The sequence below is a fragment of the Phyllostomus discolor genome, chromosome 1, assembly GCF_004126475.2.
Source record: "Phyllostomus discolor isolate MPI-MPIP mPhyDis1 chromosome 1, mPhyDis1.pri.v3, whole genome shotgun sequence".
NCBI lineage: Eukaryota > Metazoa > Chordata > Mammalia > Chiroptera > Phyllostomidae > Phyllostomus > Phyllostomus discolor.
This window is the reverse complement of record NC_040903.2, coordinates 4,102,336-4,121,368: the sequence shown is the minus strand read 5'-3', so window position 1 is coordinate 4,121,368 and position 19,033 is coordinate 4,102,336. Positions and strand designations below refer to the sequence as shown.

Genomic DNA, 19,033 nt, shown 5'->3' with positions numbered 1-19,033 from the left:
AGGGCTTGGCCAGGCGTCTGGCACATGGTGGGCACTTACTGGGTTTTGTGTGTGACCTACTCCGACTCCTGTAAAACCTGCTCTAGTTTATCTGCCGTGATTTATTTTAGCCCTCTGGATTTTTTTTTTTTTGTTCTGGCCTAGCTTGCCAGCAAAGTGCCTCTTCATTAAAACCCCAGGATTGGCCCTGGGGCCTTGTAAGAGAGTGTCTTCTCGAGAGAGCAGGGTCGGGGGAGGCCCCACTGCCTATGGGGGGCCCAGCTGTTGCATCACTGGCCCGTGTCCTGGGCAGGGCATTCAGCCAGACAGACATCGCTAGCCTTCAGATGCTGCTGCGGAGTCCTCGAGGAGGGCCGGTGCAGAGAGGGTCACAGAGGACAGTCCACACACGTCAAGGGTCAGCTGGACATTCTCTTCCGAGCGCGCGCCCTGGCTGCATGGGGGGCCCGGGGAGACTCGGGCTGCACACCGGCCCGAGTGTCCTTGGGCGGAGCTCACGTCCGCGATTGAGTGCACTGGCCCTCCGCCCAGGTCGAAGTGGGTGACGTGTGCTGCAGAGGCGAGAGGAGGAGGAGGAGGCTGAGCGAGCCCTGTGCTCCCTGCCTCCATGCGTTGCCCGGTGCCTGCGGTGCCTGCGGTGCCTGCCTGGGGGGGGTCCCAGGGCCTCGAGAAGCCTGCTGCTCGCTCCCAGGCAGGGCGCCGGCCCTCTGCCGGACCTTGCGGCCTCTGTCGGTCCGGCCGGTCCACTTCTGCGGAACGTTTGAGCCCTCGGGAGCACCTGTCGTGTGAGGAAGCCTGTGCTGGGGCCTGGCCCCAGCCCCAAGCGAGGCAGCCCGTGGTGTGTCTGCTGTCGGGAGGGGCCCACGGTGCTGCCGAGTGACGCTTCCCGGCGTGGGGCCACCTCCGGGCAGGTCCTCCCCTCTCCCTAGCGTGATGTTGATGCTGACGGTCTGCACCCCCAGCAGCGATTTTCAGGGGACCCTCAGAAAGCAGGATCCCCGGGGCCTGAGCCCGGAGGAGGAGGAGGACGTGGGCCTTGCCCAGGCTGTGGGCTGTGGGGAGCCGAGGCCACTGTCCCCGCAGTCACTCTCCCCTGGCTCTGTGGGGTGGCCAGCACGTAAGTGGCTGTGTACTCGCCGTCTGTTGCCCTTGAGACCCCAGACAGCTGCCTGTCCACGGTGCCCCCGGCACGTGCCCGTGGCGCTCCGTCACTGCGGGGTGACTGCCCGGGGTGCCCGCGCCAGGCGGGGCCCGAGTGCCGGGTCTGCAGCTCCGTGGTGGCGGTCTGGCCGCAGCTGCTTCTGAAAGGAACCTGATGAGCAAGCAGGGCCTGATGGAGCGGGCCACTGGGGGGCGGGGGCGGGGGTGGGCAGCGAGCCCGAGCTGACGGAGCACAGGCAGCGTGTGCCAAGCCCAGGGGGATGGGAGAGCTGGGCACACCCCTGTGCTGTGGGGCGCCCCGGGCCTCGTCCTGTGGGCAGCGCAGCCCTGGACGGCCCTGTAGGCCTGGCCCCCTGCCGTTGCCTCGAGTTTCCCTGCTGGCCAGTTTGTTCAGTCGTAACTCCCCGTGGGTGGTAGATATGCCAGGCGGTCTTACCAGACGTTACCCAGAGAGGACCGGGGCCCCTGGGAGCTCCCTCAGCTGGTGACATTCCAGTGGGAGGCGTCTCCGGTCTGCCCCATGGCTGGCCCGTGGGTGCAGCGCCTGCTCCCGGGGAGGGGGCCCCGCAGAGCCCGCGGTGTGCCGAGGGCTCGCTGAGACTCTCCACCCGGGGATACGTCTCAGCTTGAGGATGGCCCTCCAGGCGGCAGTTACTCCCCCTGCTGTCGGCGCGGGAGGCCCGTTCGGACCCGCTGCAGCCAGGCGCTGGCCCCTCCTCTCTTGTCCCCCGAACAGGACAGAAGCTGCCCTCGAGGGACCACTGTAGAGTCTGCGTTGGGTGCTCAAGCGGCCCAGGGTCCTGGGAGCGGCACCAGCCCACCTGCTGGGAGGGCGTCCCCTGGGCCCCTCGGGGCCGAGGGTTTAAGCCTTGAGTGTTGGTGTCAAGTTCTCTGTTTTTCTGCTAATTTGGGGGTCCGTACTTGTGTGCGGTGGGGTGTGCTTGGAACTTGGCGACAGGCTGGTGGCAGGGAGGGAAGGGCCTGTTACCACGGACCCACGGTAGGGGCTGCGAGGCCTGCCCCTGGTTCTGACGGCAGCACGACCCCTCCCGGCACCTGCCCTGTGCTACGTCTCACCGGAGGCTCGCCTGGGGCCACAGCTGGGAGCTGTGGCCTGGGCTGGGCTGGGCTGCGCTGCACTGCCACAGTCTGCCCGAGGCCCCGGGCGGGAGCTGTGAGGGAGCAGGTGTCTGCACACCCCGTGGGCCCCGTGAACGTCCTGGCCTGCTTCTGTCGGTAACGCACTGACTGCATGGGGGAGGCAGGTGTCCCTGGTGCACTCACATTATGCAAACGAAGAACTTTAGTCCCCTGGTGTCTTGGAAGTGGCCCATGTCGATCCCCTACAGAGGAAGAAATAAAGTGAGGCTGCATCCCAAGGCCTTGGGTTTGCCACCTGTGTCCCTGGGCTTGCCGCTGCCTGTGTGACCTCGTGATGTGGTGGTCACCGGCCAGGGACACAGACCTAGCAGTGTCCTCGTGGAGGCAGCGGCTGGGGTCAGTGAGTGGCCAGGGGCTGTCACCCTGCAGACACGTCCCTCCACCCAGACAGCCTGTGCCCACACGGCCCTGGACCCGTGGTGACGTAGCTCTCGCCACCCCGCTGTGTCTGCAGACGTGTCCGGGAAGCTGCGGATCTGGGATACCACGCAGAAGGAGCACCTCTTGAAGTACGAGTACCAGCCCTTCGCTGGGAAGATCAAGGACATTGCTTGGACGGAAGACAGTAAGAGGATCGCAGTGGTCGGGGAAGGAAGGGAGAAGTGAGTCTCTGGCCTCGGCCCCTCCCTGCCCGTGCCCCCTGCTTTGCTTCTCCCTCGGTGTCCCGGGGCGGGGTGGGGGGGGGCAGTGCAGTGACCTCGGTGTGCCAGTGGGGATTGGGATGTGCCAGGTCCGTTCCCAGAGGCGCCAGGCCCTTGGGCCCTCCTCACAGAGGTGTGACCAGCACGAGCCGCGGGCTCCCTCCGGGTGGGCTTCAGTGACGGGTCGGGACGGGCGAGCCCCCCAAGTTGGTCTCGGGGCCCAGGCACCTCCTCTCTGTCCTTGAAGTCCTGGGACTCGTCTCGTGCCCACACTGCAGGCTGCAGGCAGCGGGAAAGGGGGGAAGGGGGAGACACGGGTCTTAGCAGCCGCACAGGGCCGAGCCTGGCTGCACGGGAGACTGGAAGTTCTCCCTAACTGGGCACGTCACCCCGGGTCCCCCTACCACAGGAGACGGGGCAAGGGGACACTGGGTCGGTGGCCCTCGGTGGCTGCTGCAGTCATGGGCCTAATGCCCAGTGGGGCCGGTCGGTCAGGGCTCCCTCTGGGGCACCACGGCTGCCGTCACGGATTCGACCTGGGCAGGCACAGTCTTTATCCCCCGTCACGGGGGGCTCTTCTTGGTGCATACTGTGGTAGGTACCAAGTCTTCCGTAGCGCTCAAGTCCTCCTCGTTGGTCCTGACGGTTCCTTTTTGGTTTGATCGCACGCGGTAACCAAAACGGCGCACCCTCACTGAACGCCCGCCGAGCGCAAGGCGGCCCCTCCTCCCCCGAGGGGTCGTCGTGAGCGCTGTGTCCCTGGTCCTGCCCAGCGAGGAGACCGGCGGCACCACGGAGCCGGTCCCCTGGCCAGTGCTCTCTAAGGCACCTTCCGTGCGGGAGGCCCGCGGGCCCTGGGCCGTACAGACGTGTCTGGAAGGACCTCTGGTCTCTCCCGAAAGGCACGTGTCCTCGGTGCTCCCGACAAACACCGCGTAGGGCCAGACCTCGGCGCCTTCAGGGTGCACTCTGCAGACGGGCGTGCGTCCTGCACAGCCACGAGCTGGGCCGCCCGGCGGCCCGTGTGTCATCAGCTTCCCAGGGCTGACTTGGATTCCCTGTGACCCTCTCGTTGGTGAAGGTTCGGAGCCGTCTTCCTGTGGGACAGCGGCTCCTCCGTGGGCGAGATCACGGGACACAACAAAGTCATCAACAGCGTGGACATCAAGCAGAGCAGGCCCTACCGGCTGGCGACAGGCAGTGACGATAACTGTGCGGCGTTCTTTGAGGGGCCACCATTCAAGTTCAAGTTTACAATCGGCGTAAGTGGGCTTCTCTCTAGGGTGGCTTCGGGTGAACCTGGTGGTTGGTTTGTGAGGTCGGGGAGCCCAGACCTGCTCGCCGCTGTTGGCAGAGAGGCCGCGGCACAGGCCGGGGGCTCGTGGGAGGGGAGCGGGGCTTGTGAGGGGCTTCGCCCTGGTGGGCACACACCCGTCCCCAGTCCTCCTGCACTCACGATGGTGGGGGTGGTCCCAGCTCCAGCAGGAGGCCCCCCCAGGGCTTCACTCCAGGACACAGTGTGCATTTGGGGGGGGGGGGGGCGGGGCGTGCCTGCGAGCTGTGTGGCCCAAGAGCGGCAGCCCAGGGCTGGCATCAGCCTGCTCTCCCGTTGTGCTGCCTTCTGAGCCACCGAGGTGGCAGAGGAGGTGAGCTCCCAGTGACATTGGGACTTGTCTCGGGTGCCTTCCCGGGGAAAGAAGATGGGTGCAGGGGCACCCTGTAGAGAGACACGCGAAGATTGATGGGTGCTCCAAGTGCCCCAGCGAAGGGTCACAGGCGTGGAGGGTAAATGTCTTGGGGTCTCGGTCCCTGCTCCCCGAGTGCCCCTGACTGGCATGAGGGCCTGACCCTCCCCAGGCCTCCCCCTTCCCATCTGCAAGGTGGGTGTGGGGGCGCCGGCCTCAGCAGGTTAGCCAGGAGCTCAGGCTGTGCTCGGCCTCCCGCAGGTTCTGCCTCATCGAGGGTTAAGTGAGGTCGTGTCCTTCAGGGTGCTCCTTGAGGACGCCTGTTGACTTGGATGTCGATGACGCAGTGAACCCTGACCCCGGGCTAGGTGTAGCTGGGAGGGGTGGTGATGCTGCCTCAGTGCTCCCCAGCGGGTGGGCAGTGGGCGGGACCTCCAGCCCCATCTCAGTTCGGCCCTGAGGACCCCCGGAGGCTCCCTGGCGGTAGTGAGGTGGTCTTCGTTCCATCGGGGGCCGCTGAGCAGGGCCTGGCCGGTGCCCGAGTGCCGTGTGGGGAGTGTGTCCTCCCCAGCCCCCTGCACTCCTCCGCTGCCCTCTCCTGGGCCCACTGCCTAATTTGGGGGGCCTGGAGGGGTCTTTGGTGAAGGCTGGCTCGTGGTCGGTGTTTCCTGAGTGGGGACGTGCAGTGTGACAGGCAGGGCGACCTCTTGGCGGCCGTGGCTGCCCCAGTGGAGCTGTGCCTGTGCCCCGAGCCCCCACCCATTTTGTCTGGTTTCTGGACTGTGGGGGGTGGGGCTCCGGCCCCTGCCTGGGGGGGCGGTTCCTCTCTGCACAGGCGGGTTAAACCCAGCGCACTGGCTCAGGGGCGGGTGAGGGGACCTGACAGTGGAGCCCAGAGCCTGCGCGGGCCTTTGCCCTCACTGCCCCGCCAGCCTTCTCCATGTGCTCGCTTGGCCGGAATGTTCTCTCTCCTTCTGTTCTCCTTTCTAGCCTGAGAACACAGCCCTCACCCTGAGGCCCCGGCCTGGGGTCACGGGTGGAAAGGTTCGCCCAGCTGGCACCCGTCTCCGGGGCGGGCTGGCAGCTTATCCCGAGTCCTCCTGTGGAGCCCATTGCGCCGGGGCGTAGGGAACCTCTCTGCGGGGCGTGGAGCTGTAGCTCAGTCTCCACGTGGAAAACCAGTGGGGAGCGAGCGGCACGCAGGGCCATGCCCACAGAGAGGGTTTCCCGTGGGCATCAGGCCTGCATTGCACCCAGGCTGCTGCGGCGGTGAGGCTTGCTTCTGCTAGAACTCCCTGGCCCTGGACCGAGGCAGCAGGGGCTCACTGCACCTTCCTGCAGTCTGTGCCACACCTCCCAGGGGTGGCGTGTGACCGGCTCGACCGCCTTCCCCCTGGGTCCGCGCCATCCTTCTCTCTGAAGCAACCAGCAGCATCCTTCCCTTTGCCACCTGTAGAAGGTGGTCCCCCGCAGTGAGCCGGCGCAGAGTGAATGAGGACTGCGCCCACGCAATGTCCCGGGGAAGCAGTGAAGGCCTGGCCGGGCAGGGACTGGCTCTCTCTGGCCCTCTCGCCCTCTCTCCCTCCGAGAGTGGCCACGCCGTCCCTTTTTCTGCACAGGACTCCTGCAGTCCGAGTGTGTCTGTTCTCTAGCAGCCACAGCACACACGGGTCCTGCCGGCCAGGACCCGCTGCACGGGGGTCCCACCCAGGGACCTCGGAGAGGTCCGAAGGGACTGGGGCAAGAGCAGGGCACACTGCATGTCGGCCCAGCCCTGCAGCCAGATGGCGCTGCAACCTTTAGGCCGGTTGCCCCGTGGCCCTCCCGGGAAGCAGGGTGATGACAGCCTGCCTCCGCTGTCCCCGCAGAGCTGGGGGCGGGGCGCCAGGGGTGCCGCTGAACGGCCGAGTGTCCGAGTGGAGTTCTGGGGCTCCTGGCAGCGTGGAGTCTGACAGGCTCGGCCGGCCTGGTGTAGAAGAGACAGGAGGGCTAGGCCCTCGAGTCCCCGCACCCTCCTCCTGGAGTGCCCAGTGAAGGTGTGGATGACTTCGGGGGTGGGCCTGCGGCTCTTCGGGGCGCATGTGCCGTGGGCCCTCACAACCCCGAGCGGAGCTGTGATGTGGAGGGCTGGCGGGGGGCTGCCTGTCCACCCAGGTTCCAGCCCCGGGCCCTTCCCTCTGGACCGTAGGATAAGTGGTAGGCATGTGAGGAGCACAGGGGTCAAGTTCAAGTTACCACCTTGCAAAGGAGCGAGCTGTGTTCTGAGGTCAGTCCAGGTTGAAACAAAACTGTGTGAATGGGGGGGGGGGGGCAGCAGGGCGAGGAGTGACAGCAGTTTCCCAGACGAGCCACAGTGACTGGACTCTAGTCAGGCCATCTGCTGGCCGGAGTGAGGGGTCGCAGGGCTGTCCCTTCCCACTCAGACTGGCTGCTGGCTCCCGCTCGGGCCCCCCGCCCAGCCTTAGCCCACGTTTGCCTGAATGTGAAATGGGCTCGTAAGAGGCCGAAGAAGCACAGGATGGAGGGGCCTTCCACCTGGAGGCCTTGTCCCCTGCCACCCTCATTGCAGATGCGGTGGCATCCCGGGGAGGTGACTCCCCAGCATCACAGGACACAGGCGTGGGCGGAGTTCTCCAGGCAGCACGACGCCCACCTCCGTGCTGCCCCTGCCGCACTCAGCGTCTGCACTCGTCTGGCCCGGGGTGGGCTGGGGCGCTTTCTCCTCCTCTCCGGCCATCTGCCCCTCCTCTGTCAGGTGTGCGAGGTGGCTGCCTGGGGGGCGGGGCGCCCCTTCTGGCACCCCTGGGAGCTGCGTCCCCTCAGGCCCGGGTGTTGCACTAAGCGGGGCAGTCGGTTGAATGGAGCGATCGCGGAGGCCGGCGTCGGGGCCCCGTTTGCCCCGGGCCTGCTTGTCCCGGCTGCCACGGCTGTGTGACCTGGGGCGGGGGCTCCTGCCACGGCTGCCTCGGTGTCTGAGCCGGGGGGCGCACCTGCAGTGGAGGGGACACCTGGTCTCCTCGGGGCCGGGATGCGGCAGCCAGCTGCTCTGGGACAGGCCTTCACCTGCCACGTGCAGGTGTTCTTGCATGTCACAGCCGCTCCAGACGGGGGTCACTTCCTGTTAACCGGGCGCGGGTGAGTTAAGCTGGAAACCTCAGCCAGGACTGGTGGTGGAAGTCTTGGCTTCCTCGACAATGAAGTCGGGTTTGAGCTCTGACACTCAGGGTTTTCTGCTGGTGGGTTTTCCTTCCCGTTTTCTGTTTCCTGTTTCCTTGCTCATGACTGGGCTTCACGCTCATCGCGCTTGAGCCATGTGCCAGCCTCGGCCCTCAGCCCCCGGCGCCGGCCGTGCCCGCTGCCCCACGGCCGGGGGTGCGTTAGTGCTGGTCACACCAGGGGTCAGCAGAGCAGGTCGCCTCCCCCCCTCCACCTCCCCCCACCCCATGGCCTTCTGAGCACAGCGCAGCTGATGGCAGGCGAGTGATTGTGGACAGTGGGTGGCCCGAGGGGGATCAGAACAAGTCTTCTGTCCCTTTGGTGACAGGAGGGCAGGCAGAGAGCAGTGGCCTTGGTGTTTGTCAGTCCAGCTGAGGCAGGTGACCGGTGTGGTACTGCCCCTTGAGGCGCCAGACAGGGAGCCGTCGGGCGAGGAGGCAGGCGGCGGGGGTGGGGGTGCCGGAGGATGGCCCAGCAGAGTTCCCAGGCCGGGGCAGAACCCGTTCCAGAGCTCCGGCCGTGGGGCACGCGCCCTGCTCTGGGAGGGGGTGACGGAGGGCACAGGCATGTGCGCCTGTTTCTCTCTGGGGGCTCACGACCAGGGGACGGGCAGGTGGGCCCCGGGCGTGTCAGTGCGAGGGTTGGAAGTGGGGGACAGCACGGGCTGCTGGGACCGGGGAGGGCGCCCAGAGGGACACCCGAGCGGCCTGGAGTCCGGCCCTGGGGCCCGGTGGCTCTCCGTCTCCATCAGTGACGTGGACTCAGATGCATTAATTATTACCTAAGTGCTTCACTAAGCCTCTGCTCTCTCAGCGGCGACAGGGAGGGGGTGGTGGAGGGGAGCCAGTGATGGTGGGGCAGGTGACGGCCGGGGCGGGGGGGGGGGGGGTCCCTGGGAGCTTCAGCAAGTGCCAGCTGGGACTGAAGGGCAGCAGGAGGGGACCTGCCACCCAGACCCAGACCCACAGGATTGCTCTGAGCCACGAGGACAATGGGGAGGGCACGGCCCACGGGCCCCAGCCTAGTGGGTGGCGGCCAGGTCGGGCGGCTGCGGGAGCCCGAGCCCCGGTCTCCTGCAGTGCTGTCTCCTGCAGTGCTGCCGCCCCAGACGTGCCTCCTCTGCCCCTGCCCCCACCGTGGGAAGAGCTATTTTTAGCTCTCCCTCTTGCGGTTAATGGGCTGTTCAGGGCACCCTCCCTTTGAACGGGCTATTTCAGGAGCAGACGCCAGTCTTCTCATCTGGACGCTTGGCTCCAGTTGCAGGAAAAGCTGACAGGAGCTTCTAAAGCCGCTCAGCGCCTGGTGCTCGGACGGGGGCACTTGTCCAGCCCCCACTAAACCCCGTCCAGCAGGGTCCCCCCCCCCCAGGAGGCTGCGTCATTCCAGGGCCTGGAGGGGCGTGGTGGCAGGGAGATGGGACGACAAGCACGTCAGCACATGCCATGGGCCACATCCCGGTGACACGGGGGCAGCCGATGCTGGGGCTGAGGAGATGGGGGCAGTGTTCAGCGAAGGCTTTTCTGTGGCGAGGCGGGGGCACCGCAGTGGCAGCGCTGGGCACCGTGCGGCACCAGGAGGGGTGGGCGCAGGCCCAGGTGTCGGTGCTGCCTTCCAGGTGGGCATCCTGACCTCAGTGAGCCAGGCTGTGGGGGAGGTGCTCTGTTCCTGCCCGTCTCATCAGAGGTGGGAAGCCTGGGCGTGCCTGTCCCCAGGTTCTGGACGCCACCTCTTCTGGCCAGGGGGCATGGGGCCACGGCCTGGACCGGGTGCGTCTGGGGTGAGCGCCGCCTACGCAGGGGGCCCTGTGTTCTGCCGACCCTCCCAGCGGACTTCTCGGGGACATGGTTCCTTCGATACCTGGCTCGGTGGCGCCCTGCCGGGAACCTCGCCCCAATCTCTCTCCTGGACTGGGCTCCTTCCTCAGCGTGGCCAGCACGGGTGACCCGAAGGCCGTCCCGTGAGCGTTAGCACCGGTCACCCGGGCGCTCCCTTCCCGGGGCCCCACAACGAGGTGCCGCCGCCTGGGCAGCGGCAACGGCAGCACGGCTCCCCCGCTCCCGGGAACCGAGAGTCCGGGGTCCGGTGTGGGCGAGGCCGGGCTTCCTCTGCTCCCTTCCTCGGAGCTCCCGGGTCTGCGGGCCAGGCCCCCGCCGGCTCGTGGGAGTGCGGCCCCGGGCCCCATCCGTCTCCTTCCCTCTGTGCGTGTCCGTCTGGACCTCCCTCTTCCAAGGAGGACTCCAGTCAGTGCAGTGGAGCGCACCCCGGAGACGTCGTCTTAACTCCGTCTCTCCCGCAAAGGCCTCGTTTCCAGATAGATGGTAGCGTTAGGTCGGCGCTGTACCTGGGGGAGAAGGGGCAGGTGGTGAGCGCTGCATCTGCTGGTTTGTCCTGAGGGCCGGTGTCCGCCCTGGGGAGGCAGTCAGCACCCCGGGGTGGGGGCGGGGGCACAGCTGCGGCTGGGGTGGAGGGGCGGAGCCGCGGCCCCTGGGAGAAGGGCCCGGGCTTTGCAGTTGGGTTGTTAGAGGGTCGTCGTTACACAAACGCCTCTTGACGCAGTGAAGAGTGAGTTTGCACTTCCTGCACATAAGGAGCCACCCCTGGAGGTCATTTCTCCTCCTCACGTAGATCCCTATTCCTCACGAAGGTCACAAGCACTGTTTAATATCTTCACATACCAGTCGATTGCCAGCCGAGTACCTGCCATGGGCCGGGCTTGGGCCAGGCCTGGGGACTGGGGAAGAGGCCTCGCCTGTGTGGCCGGCGGGAAGTGTTAGAGGCGGAGCTTGAGCTGGCTCTGGGGGGTGGGGGGGAAGCAGGGAGTGCGCTGGGTGGGGGGAGGCTCGGCCAGCGGACGGAGGGCCGTCCAGGCAGAGAGACGGGCCTGGGCCCCGGCGGGCGCTCACTGGGACTCACCGAAGCCTGCGTCGTCCCGTGGGCCACAGACTCACACGGGGGGCGGCAGCTGCTGGACAGAGGCCGCTCATTGCGCGGAGAACTTTCCCGACCCTCCTGTCGCCGTGTGGCTAACTGTCCCCTCTCCCGCAGGACCACAGCCGCTTCGTCAACTGTGTGCGCTTCTCTCCCGATGGGAACAGATTTGCCACGGCCAGCGCAGACGGCCAGGTGAGGGCCGGGGGCCGCGCGGGGGGGTGCTCGTCCGACTCACTAGAGCCGGTCTTGGGGATCCCCCTCCTTCCCACCGCCCACCTGGAGCGAGGCTCGGTCACCAGGCTCCCCGAAGCCCCAGGACACGGCTCTCTGTCCCCCTGTAAACGGAGAACTCCGAGTCGGGGAGCCTCTCTGGGTTGATTCTGTGTGTGAGCCTCGGCCGGGAGCTCCGACAGCAGTGATCGGAGAGAAAGAGCGCGTTTAGCACACTCACTGCCTGGAGACTCGCGCAGGGGACCCACTCGCCTCTCCCCTGTTGGCAGATCTACATCTACGACGGGAAGACGGGGGAGCAGGTGTGCGCCCTGGGCGGCGGCAAGGCGCACGACGGAGGCATTTACGCTGTGAGTGTGTGGCGTCTCCCGGGCTCGCGGTCGGGCCGCGCCTGGGTTCACGGTCGTCCCAGCAGATGGGCCGTTGGGAGCTTCGGGGTTGGGGTGGTGGCACGGAGTACCATGGCCTGGACGCTTGTCCTGTCCCCGCCCTGGCGTGCCCCGCCCCCGCCAGCCTCGCTGCTTCCCGCTCAGGAGGGGGCGGGTGCCAGGGGCTTGCTGGGGCCCCTCCCCCCTCGGTTCTCCAACACTCAGTGCGCCGTCTTGTCGGAGCAGATCAGCTGGAGCCCGGATAGCACCCACTTGCTCTCTGCTTCCGGAGACAAGACCTCGAAGATCTGGGACGTCAACGCGAACTCGGTCGTCACCACGTTTACCATGGGCTCCAACGTTCTGGACCAGCAGCTGGGCTGCTTGTGGCAGAAGGACCACCTCCTCAGCATCTCCCTGTCCGGGTACATCAACTACCTGGACAAGAACAACCCCAGCAAGCCCTTGCGGGTCATCAAGGTGGGGCGGCGCCAGGTGGCCCTCCTGTGTGGGGCAGCGGGGAGGAAGGCGGGCTCCCAGCCCAGGGAAGGGAGAGACGGGGAGGCCGCCAGAGGGCTGGGCCTGGGGCTTTGGGAGAGTGGCAGGGCCCGGGTTGCTTTTGGGGATGTGGCTTCAGCCAAGTGGGAGGCCGAGGGCCCTTCCCATCCTCCTGTCCTGGGCGGAGTCCGGGCGGAGCGTGGCCAGCGGGTCGCAGAGGCAGGCCGGCATGTCCTCGGCTCACCCCGCCCCGCCTGCCGCCCCCACAGGGTCACAGCAAGTCCATCCAGTGCCTGACGGTGCACAGAAACGGCGGCAAGTCCTACATCTACTCCGGGAGCCACGACGGACACATTAATATCCTTTGACTCACGGGGCTGGCGCCCGGGGGCCCGGGGGGAGGAGCGGGTGCGCCTCGCTCCCGCAGTGCCAGACGCGGGGCAGCCAGCTGGCCTCAGCCCCTCTGAGCGGCCGCGGCCTTGACCCGACAGGTCACTCCCACTTTGTAGCCTCGGGTGGTGCTCTCCTGTGCGTGACTCTCATGCTGGCCTTGCCTCTCCCAAGCAGTGGTCACCGACCTCTGGTTCGAAAGCCCGTGGGCCCTCCGAGCAGAGCCTCTGGTCTTACGAACGGGAAGACAGGCCGAGGCTGCAGGGGTGCCTGTGCCGGCGCCTGCTGGCGGCAGGGTCCGTGCCAGAACCCAGCTCGCTCTCTTCCTGGTCGGGGCTCTGCAGTCTCTCGGAGACGGTCCCTGGAGGCTCTGTGCACCCCCAGGCCCTGCCCCTGCCCCCACGTCTGCGCCTGGGGCGCGTCACCCCACCTCCCAGTACCGTGGTGAACACGGAGCAGGGCTCCAGCCACAGGTGCCGGCTCCAGCCTGGCTCCCAGCGGGGGCGTCGCTGGGCCGCCGCGCCCTCTGCAGGGGGGCCGTCAGAGAGCTCCGCTTCCCACGCCTCCTCGGGCCTTCGTTGTTTTGTTTTCCTTTTTCCTTTAAAAGGTTTTACTTATTTAACTTTAAGCGGGGGACAGGGAGGGACAAAGAGGGGGAGAGAACTTTGTGCAAGAGATGCATCCACCTGTTGCCTCTCTTTGCCCCCAACTGGGGACCTGGCCTGCAGTGTAGGCACGTGCCCTGACCGGGAATCAAGCTGGAAACCGTTTGGTTCACAGGCCCGCACTCGACCCACTGAGCCCCGGCAGCCAGGGCTGACCTCTGTTTGCATGAAATCCACAGAGTCTGCCCGCAGTCCTGAGAGAGGAGGGCATTAAAGTCGCCCTCGGCTCCATTAAATGTAAGGAGATACAGGGTAAGGGCGTGGCTGTACCCTTGCTGGGGGGGAGGAGGTGTTAGGATCTGCCTCTCCCGGAGAAGGGTGCGAGCCTGTGCAGCCACACGGCCTCCGGCCCACGTCCTCCCCTCCTGGCGCCCCGACACCTCCTCCTCTCAGTGCATCCGCACGCCGGGCACCTCACAGCTCACAGGCCAGCCCCACTGAGGGAGGTCAGCCCGGGCTTTACCTGGGGGCCCTGGGCCCAGCCAGCCCCCTGCCGAGGGTCGGGGCTCGGCAGCAGCCTCTAGGGAGAGCAGGATGCGGCGTCGGCTCAGGCACACAGCAGTGTCTCTCTGGGGCCTCCCTGCGAGGCGCCGGTCCTCACTGCCGAGCGCCCCCCGTGGTCAGGCTGTGGCCTGTGCACCGTCACCGAGCACCTCAGGCTATAAGTGTCCCTGTGGACTTGCAGTCGGTCAGCTTGCTGGTTTGCCAGATGCCTCTCTCTGAAATTCAGACGTGGCTGCTCTGTCCTGTCCCTCACGTGCTGCCCCAGACGGCGGCTGGCCCTAGGCCCTTCGAGGCGGGGGGCACCCCTCCGCCCTGGAGTTGGGCTTTCCCTTAACTGGGCCCCACATTACTGGGACTCCGAGACCGGGGAGAACGACTCCTTCACCGGGAAGGGCCACACAAACCAGGTGTCCAGGATGGCCGTGGACGAGTGCGGGCAGCTGGTGAGCTGCAGCATGGACGACACGGTGCGCTACACCAACCTGGCGCTGCGGGACTACAGGTGAGCCCCCGGGGCTAGTCACCCGTGCCCGGCGGGTGACAGGTGCCCATGAGGGCAGGTGGGCGGGCGCCCAGGATATGGGCGTGAATGCAGTCACGCTCGGTCTGCCCTGCACCGCTGGTTGACAGTCGCTGGAGCTGCGGGGGCTGCTGTGACGGTCACTGCAGTTCTCAGGGCAGGGCGGGGAGGTAGGAGAGGGCTGAGCCCCACTCCTGGGCAGACTCCGCCCACCACCCGCTGGCCCTTGCCCGATGGCTCTCTGTTCAGTCGTGTAGATGCCACTGTCCCCTCAGAGATGACGGACCCTGGGGGGACGTCTTGGTGGCCCTCACACTGGCACAGCACCCGATCGTAGCAAACACGAGTGCCTCGGGCCTTCCTCTCCTGACGCGCCTGCGTCTGGTCGGGTCAGCCTCGGGGTGAGTGCAGAAGCCACCCCGCAGCCCAGGCGTTTGGGCCCGCCCCTCTGCTGCCCCACGGTGACCCCGGCTGTGCCTTCCCTCGGGGCACCCCGAGCCTCAGCCTGCTCAGCTGGTCACGGGCTGGTCACAGGGTCTTTGGGCCCCGCACGTGGGACTGTCCTCCGCGTGTCGTTTTCAGGAAGTTCGCAGATTTTTCTAGGGTGCACTCCACGGTGTCAGCCGAAAGTAAAGATAACACAATTTTCACTCTTTGAAAGTATTGGGTTTATTTTTAAATGACCTGCTGAGAAGACTGGCTTTGCCCTGGGGTGGGGGCCGCGGAGCTCAGTTCCTTCTGCACCCGGGAAGAGCCCGGGACTGGCGGGCGGACAGGAGACACTGGTGGCGGGTGCGGCCGGGCGGTGGGGGCTCCTCTCGGAGTCACACGGCAGCGGCAGGGACTCCCGGGGCTCCTCTCGCCGCCCCTTTCCCAGGCCCAGCTCCCGCCTCGGTGACTCCCAGTCCCAGTCACTCCCCCTGGGCCCGCCGCCCCTTCTGTGCGGGTTGCGACGGCATCTCCTCGGAGCAGCCGGAGCGGCTGTGGGCTGCAGTCGGGTGTGACACCCACCGAGCCCGCAGCGGTGGACGTAACGCTCCCCGTGTCTCTCCCACAGCGGACAGGGCGTCGTGAAGCTGGACGTGCAGCCCAAGTGCGTGGCGGTCGGCCCCGGAGGATACGCGGTGGTCGTGTGCATCGGGCAGGTATGGGGCGGGCGGCGGCCGCGCGGCGTCCGGTCTCTTCTGAGTCCCGTGCGTCCCCCGGACGCAGCCCGGGCAGACCTTTGTTGAGCGCCGTCGGCCTTCACCGGGTCGGCCTTCACACGCGTTCCCTCTCGGTCCTCATCAGTCCTGTCCGCTCCGGGCACCGTCATCCCCTTCTAGACGGGGACGGAGGCACAGAGGGGACAGCTGCTGGCCCAGGGCGGCGCTGGGTTTGAACCCAGGCAGCTGGGCGGATGCTGCACCCCAGGTCAGGCCACGCAGGGTGCCTGTCCTTGGAGGCCTGCGAGGGGCCGGCCGGGTGGGCATGCTCCTGCCCCAGCCCTCTGGTGGCGCAGCCGTGTCACTGCAGGCCTTCTCCGCCTCGCCCCGTGAGCTTCCGTTTCCTCTGTCTGACAGCGTGCGGGGAGCTGCTTGCATCTTGGTGAGCTGCTTTCCCGGAGAAGGAGGCTAAAGCTTAGTGATCCAGGGACGTCCCCAGGGCCGAGTGCTGGCGGGCGCCAGCCCGGACTGGGTCTGCTGCTCAGCCCCACGAGGGTGGTTCTCACTCCGTGTGGCCCGGGTCCCTGGGTGGCTTCCCGTCCGGAATTTCTGGACTGACGTGCCCTTGACAGACCCCGGCCTGACCCACGTCGTGCAGCATCCTGCTGTCGCAGGCGCCATCTGTCCGCCTGGGGTCCCGGCCTGTGGGTCACAGGGGCGGGTGTGACAGAGCCGCGCAGGCAGGAGAGACGAACCCGCTGAAGAAAGCTGCCATGCGGCACCCACAGCCCCTCTCCCGTCCTGTGGACTTAATTGCTTCAGGGAAGATGGGTCCCGTGTCCCAGATAACACAGACTCTCTGCCAGGCAGGCCTTGCACGCGGCCTGGGTGGTCAGTGGGGGCTCACCGGAGTCGGGGGCTTGCAGCACCGAGGGGAGTGGGGGCAGGGGCTGGAGGGGACGTTCTGGGGCAGGTGGGCACTCCCCAGCCTCTCTCTCTGAACACCTGTCCTTTTCGGGGGAGGTACGAGCTGTGGGGCTTCGGGTACGTGGCAGGTGCTCTCTGCACCCCATCTTCTCCTCCGTACGACCGGGGGGTGATCCTGCCAACTCCCGGGGACTCCGCTCCGGCACACTCCCAGCACGGTGCAGGGTGCCAGTTGAGTGGACACGGCTGCTGGTGTCGCTTGCCTGTCTTAGGGACCCTCTCCTGAGCCTGGATTCATCCTCCCGGGGCCTGGGCCCCACTGGGCTCCTATCCTCTGGGGGGCTGAGACTTCATGAGCTGTCCCTAGAGGACACGGTGGCTGAGGTGGGATCCAGCCCCATCCTGTCTGTCCCCAGAGCCTGTCGGTACGCCCACGGCCCTACCTGAGGACTCACCCTGCCCCCCCAGAGCAGGGAACCAGGGCTGGGGGCGTGCAGGGGTCCTGCTGTGAGCACGGGCCCCACGCCCGGCCTGCTGCGCTGTCGTGCTACAGCAGCACGGAGAGCCCATGGGCCCGGGGTTCCCGTTCCCTCCATGAGACGGGCCGGCGGTGCCCCCCCGGGCTGTGGCGGCGCACGCCCACCGTGTCGGGTGCTTCACAGGTGGCAGGTCGGGTCACGAAGGGCGTGTCCTCGGGTCCGAGAGACCAGGACTGAGAACGCTCGCGCCTCGGGCTCGTGCCCAGGGCCGGTTCGCAGCCCCGTCCCTCCCAAGTGCCTCTGTACTCGTGCGCCTCAGGCAGCTGGTCCCCAGAGCGCGCTTGCTGCGCTCGTCGTACAGCCAGGGAGCGAGAGTTCAGACGTCAGTCGGCTTCCCGAGGAGTGGGCGCTCGTGGTGGTGACAGCGACAATAAGGGGGTGATGACCCCCCCACCCCCCATGTTCGCTGTGATCTCGTAACTAGGACCTGCTCCTGTCACGCTGACTGATGAGGGAGGGCGCATCACTCAGGGCACAGGGCTGGGGCCGGCCCCCGCCGGGCCCGCTCCTCACAAGGTCGGGAGCAGAGCCCGCCCAGCCCGGCCCCGTGGTCTGACTGGCCGCCGCGTGTCCCCAGATCGTCCTGCTGAAGAACCAGAAGAAGTGCTCCAGCATCGACAGCCTCAGCTACGAGCCCGAAGTGGTGGCGGTGCACCCCGGCGGGGACACGGTGGCTGTCGGGGGCGCGGTAAGCTCCCTCCCCGCCCTCTGCCTGGGGTGTCTGCCTGCGGGGCTGCCTTGGGTAAACAGGAGGGAGGTGGGACTGGGGCCCTGGAAGCCAGCTAGGGGCACCTCCTGCTGCCCAAGTGACAACCTCCATAGTGACCCTCAGTCCCCGGGGGTGGCCCAGCCCCCGGCAGTGTTCGTCCTGGTTCTCTCTCTGCACCCGGCACAGGACACCGGGGACAGGGCGTTTGGGACCTCGCCGGGAGACCCTGACGAGGGTCTCTGGAACACGGGCAGCTCAGCCGTCCTAAGGTTGCAGCCGGTCCCTGGTGTGCTCCTGGGCCAGCCTCAGGCGGTTGCAGGGACACCGCCACCCACCCTGACACTGCTGTTCCCTTCTCCGTCCCAGCGAGTATCAGGCTGCCCGGTGCCAGGCCCCAGGGGCATGGAATCGAGGGCTCCCCGCCCCGCAGGGGATGTGCTCAAGGTGCATCCACCCTGGTCAGGCTCCCTCGGCACAGGCGGAACCATCGACATTGGCCCCTCCAGAGGCCACGGCCAATGGGAGCCGGGCAGAGGTCGGCCACGGGCATCCCTGGCCCAGGTTCCCCGGGGGCTTGGGGACAGCCATGGGGCAGAGTGGCTGCACGAGCCCTTTGAAAGAGTAGGAGCCTCTTCCGTAAGAAGAGGTGCCTGGGGCAGCACGTCCTCCCTTGCAGGACGGAGGGAGGTTCCGCCAGAGGCAGCCAGGCGTCCTGGGGGGCGGGGTACAGAGACCTGGAGAGTGCAGGTGTTTCCCAGAGCCTGGCCTGGGAGCGCCTGCGCCAGAACTTTCTGGACTGTTGGTAAGATAATGCAGACCCCCGAGCACCCTGTCAGACAGAATGGGAATCGGAGGTACCTAGGGCCCCTCACCAGCCCACCTCCCTAAGCTGTGTGTGTGTGCACATGTGTGTGCACGAGTGAGTGCTCACAGACCACGGGAGTGGCTCACTGTCCCCGTCCCTGTGCCCTGCAGGACGGGAACGTCCGCCTGTACTCCATCCTGGGCACCACGCTGAAGGACGAGGGCAAGCTCCTGGAGGCCAAGGGCCCCGTGACCGACGTGGCGTACTCCCACGACGGCGCCTTCCTCGCCGTGTGTGACGCCAGCAAGGTGGTCACGGTCTTCGGCGTGGCTGACGGCTACTCGGTGAGTGGGCTGTGCGTCCCCGGTGCAGGCTGTGCAGGCGGCGAGTGGAGGCTGTGGCTCTCCCCTCCTGTCGTCACCACCAGGGGGAAGCACGAGACCGCGTGACTCCCTCGCTCTTAGAGCGTGAGTGACGTGGAACGCAGCCCTGCTTCCTGGGAGCCGGAGGTCTTGTCGGAGAGCCGGGTCACGGTCGCCAGGAAGCTGGGAAGCTGGCGACAGTGGCCGTCTGGAGCCGAGGCCGCAGAGGGGTTCAGCTGAGGGTGGCCTGGCTCTCTGGGACCTGCCTCTCTCTGGGCAGAGGGCTCTGTTTCACGTCCTGGACGGAGGGTGTGGGTCGTCCGGCACTGCCTTGCGCCCGGGGCATGCTGCTGCGAGGGGGCCCGGGGAGGGAGGGCCTGGGGGCCTGGAGGCCCCTGGGAGCTCACTCTGCTCCAAGCAGAGACGGCGTGGGAAGTAGCGGTGCACGCGTGAGGGTGGGGACTGCGCCCCGGGAAGCGTCCATCCTGTCCCACAGAAGAGGGGGTGCACTTGGGGGGTTCAGCCCTGAGCGGGGGGAGGGACAGGCACAGGCTGCCCAAGACTGGGAGGGGCTC

General features: G+C 67.1%; 1 protein-coding gene across 1 annotated transcript in view; it reads left to right on the top strand.

The window, feature by feature from the left end:
- WDR1 (WD repeat domain 1) overlaps positions 1-19,033 on the top strand; it is a 31,633-nt gene that overhangs the window by 9,222 nt on the left and 3,378 nt on the right. Inside the window, exons 4-13 of the mRNA XM_028507092.2 lie at positions 2,777-2,924; positions 4,045-4,225; positions 10,910-10,987; positions 11,296-11,376; positions 11,641-11,874; positions 12,162-12,249; positions 13,797-13,953; positions 15,029-15,116; positions 17,160-17,270; positions 18,267-18,440. Coding sequence (XP_028362893.1) covers positions 2,777-2,924; positions 4,045-4,225; positions 10,910-10,987; positions 11,296-11,376; positions 11,641-11,874; positions 12,162-12,249; positions 13,797-13,953; positions 15,029-15,116; positions 17,160-17,270; positions 18,267-18,440 — 1,340 coding nt within the window. The remainder of the gene's footprint in view (positions 1-2,776; positions 2,925-4,044; positions 4,226-10,909; positions 10,988-11,295; positions 11,377-11,640; positions 11,875-12,161; positions 12,250-13,796; positions 13,954-15,028; positions 15,117-17,159; positions 17,271-18,266; positions 18,441-19,033) is intronic.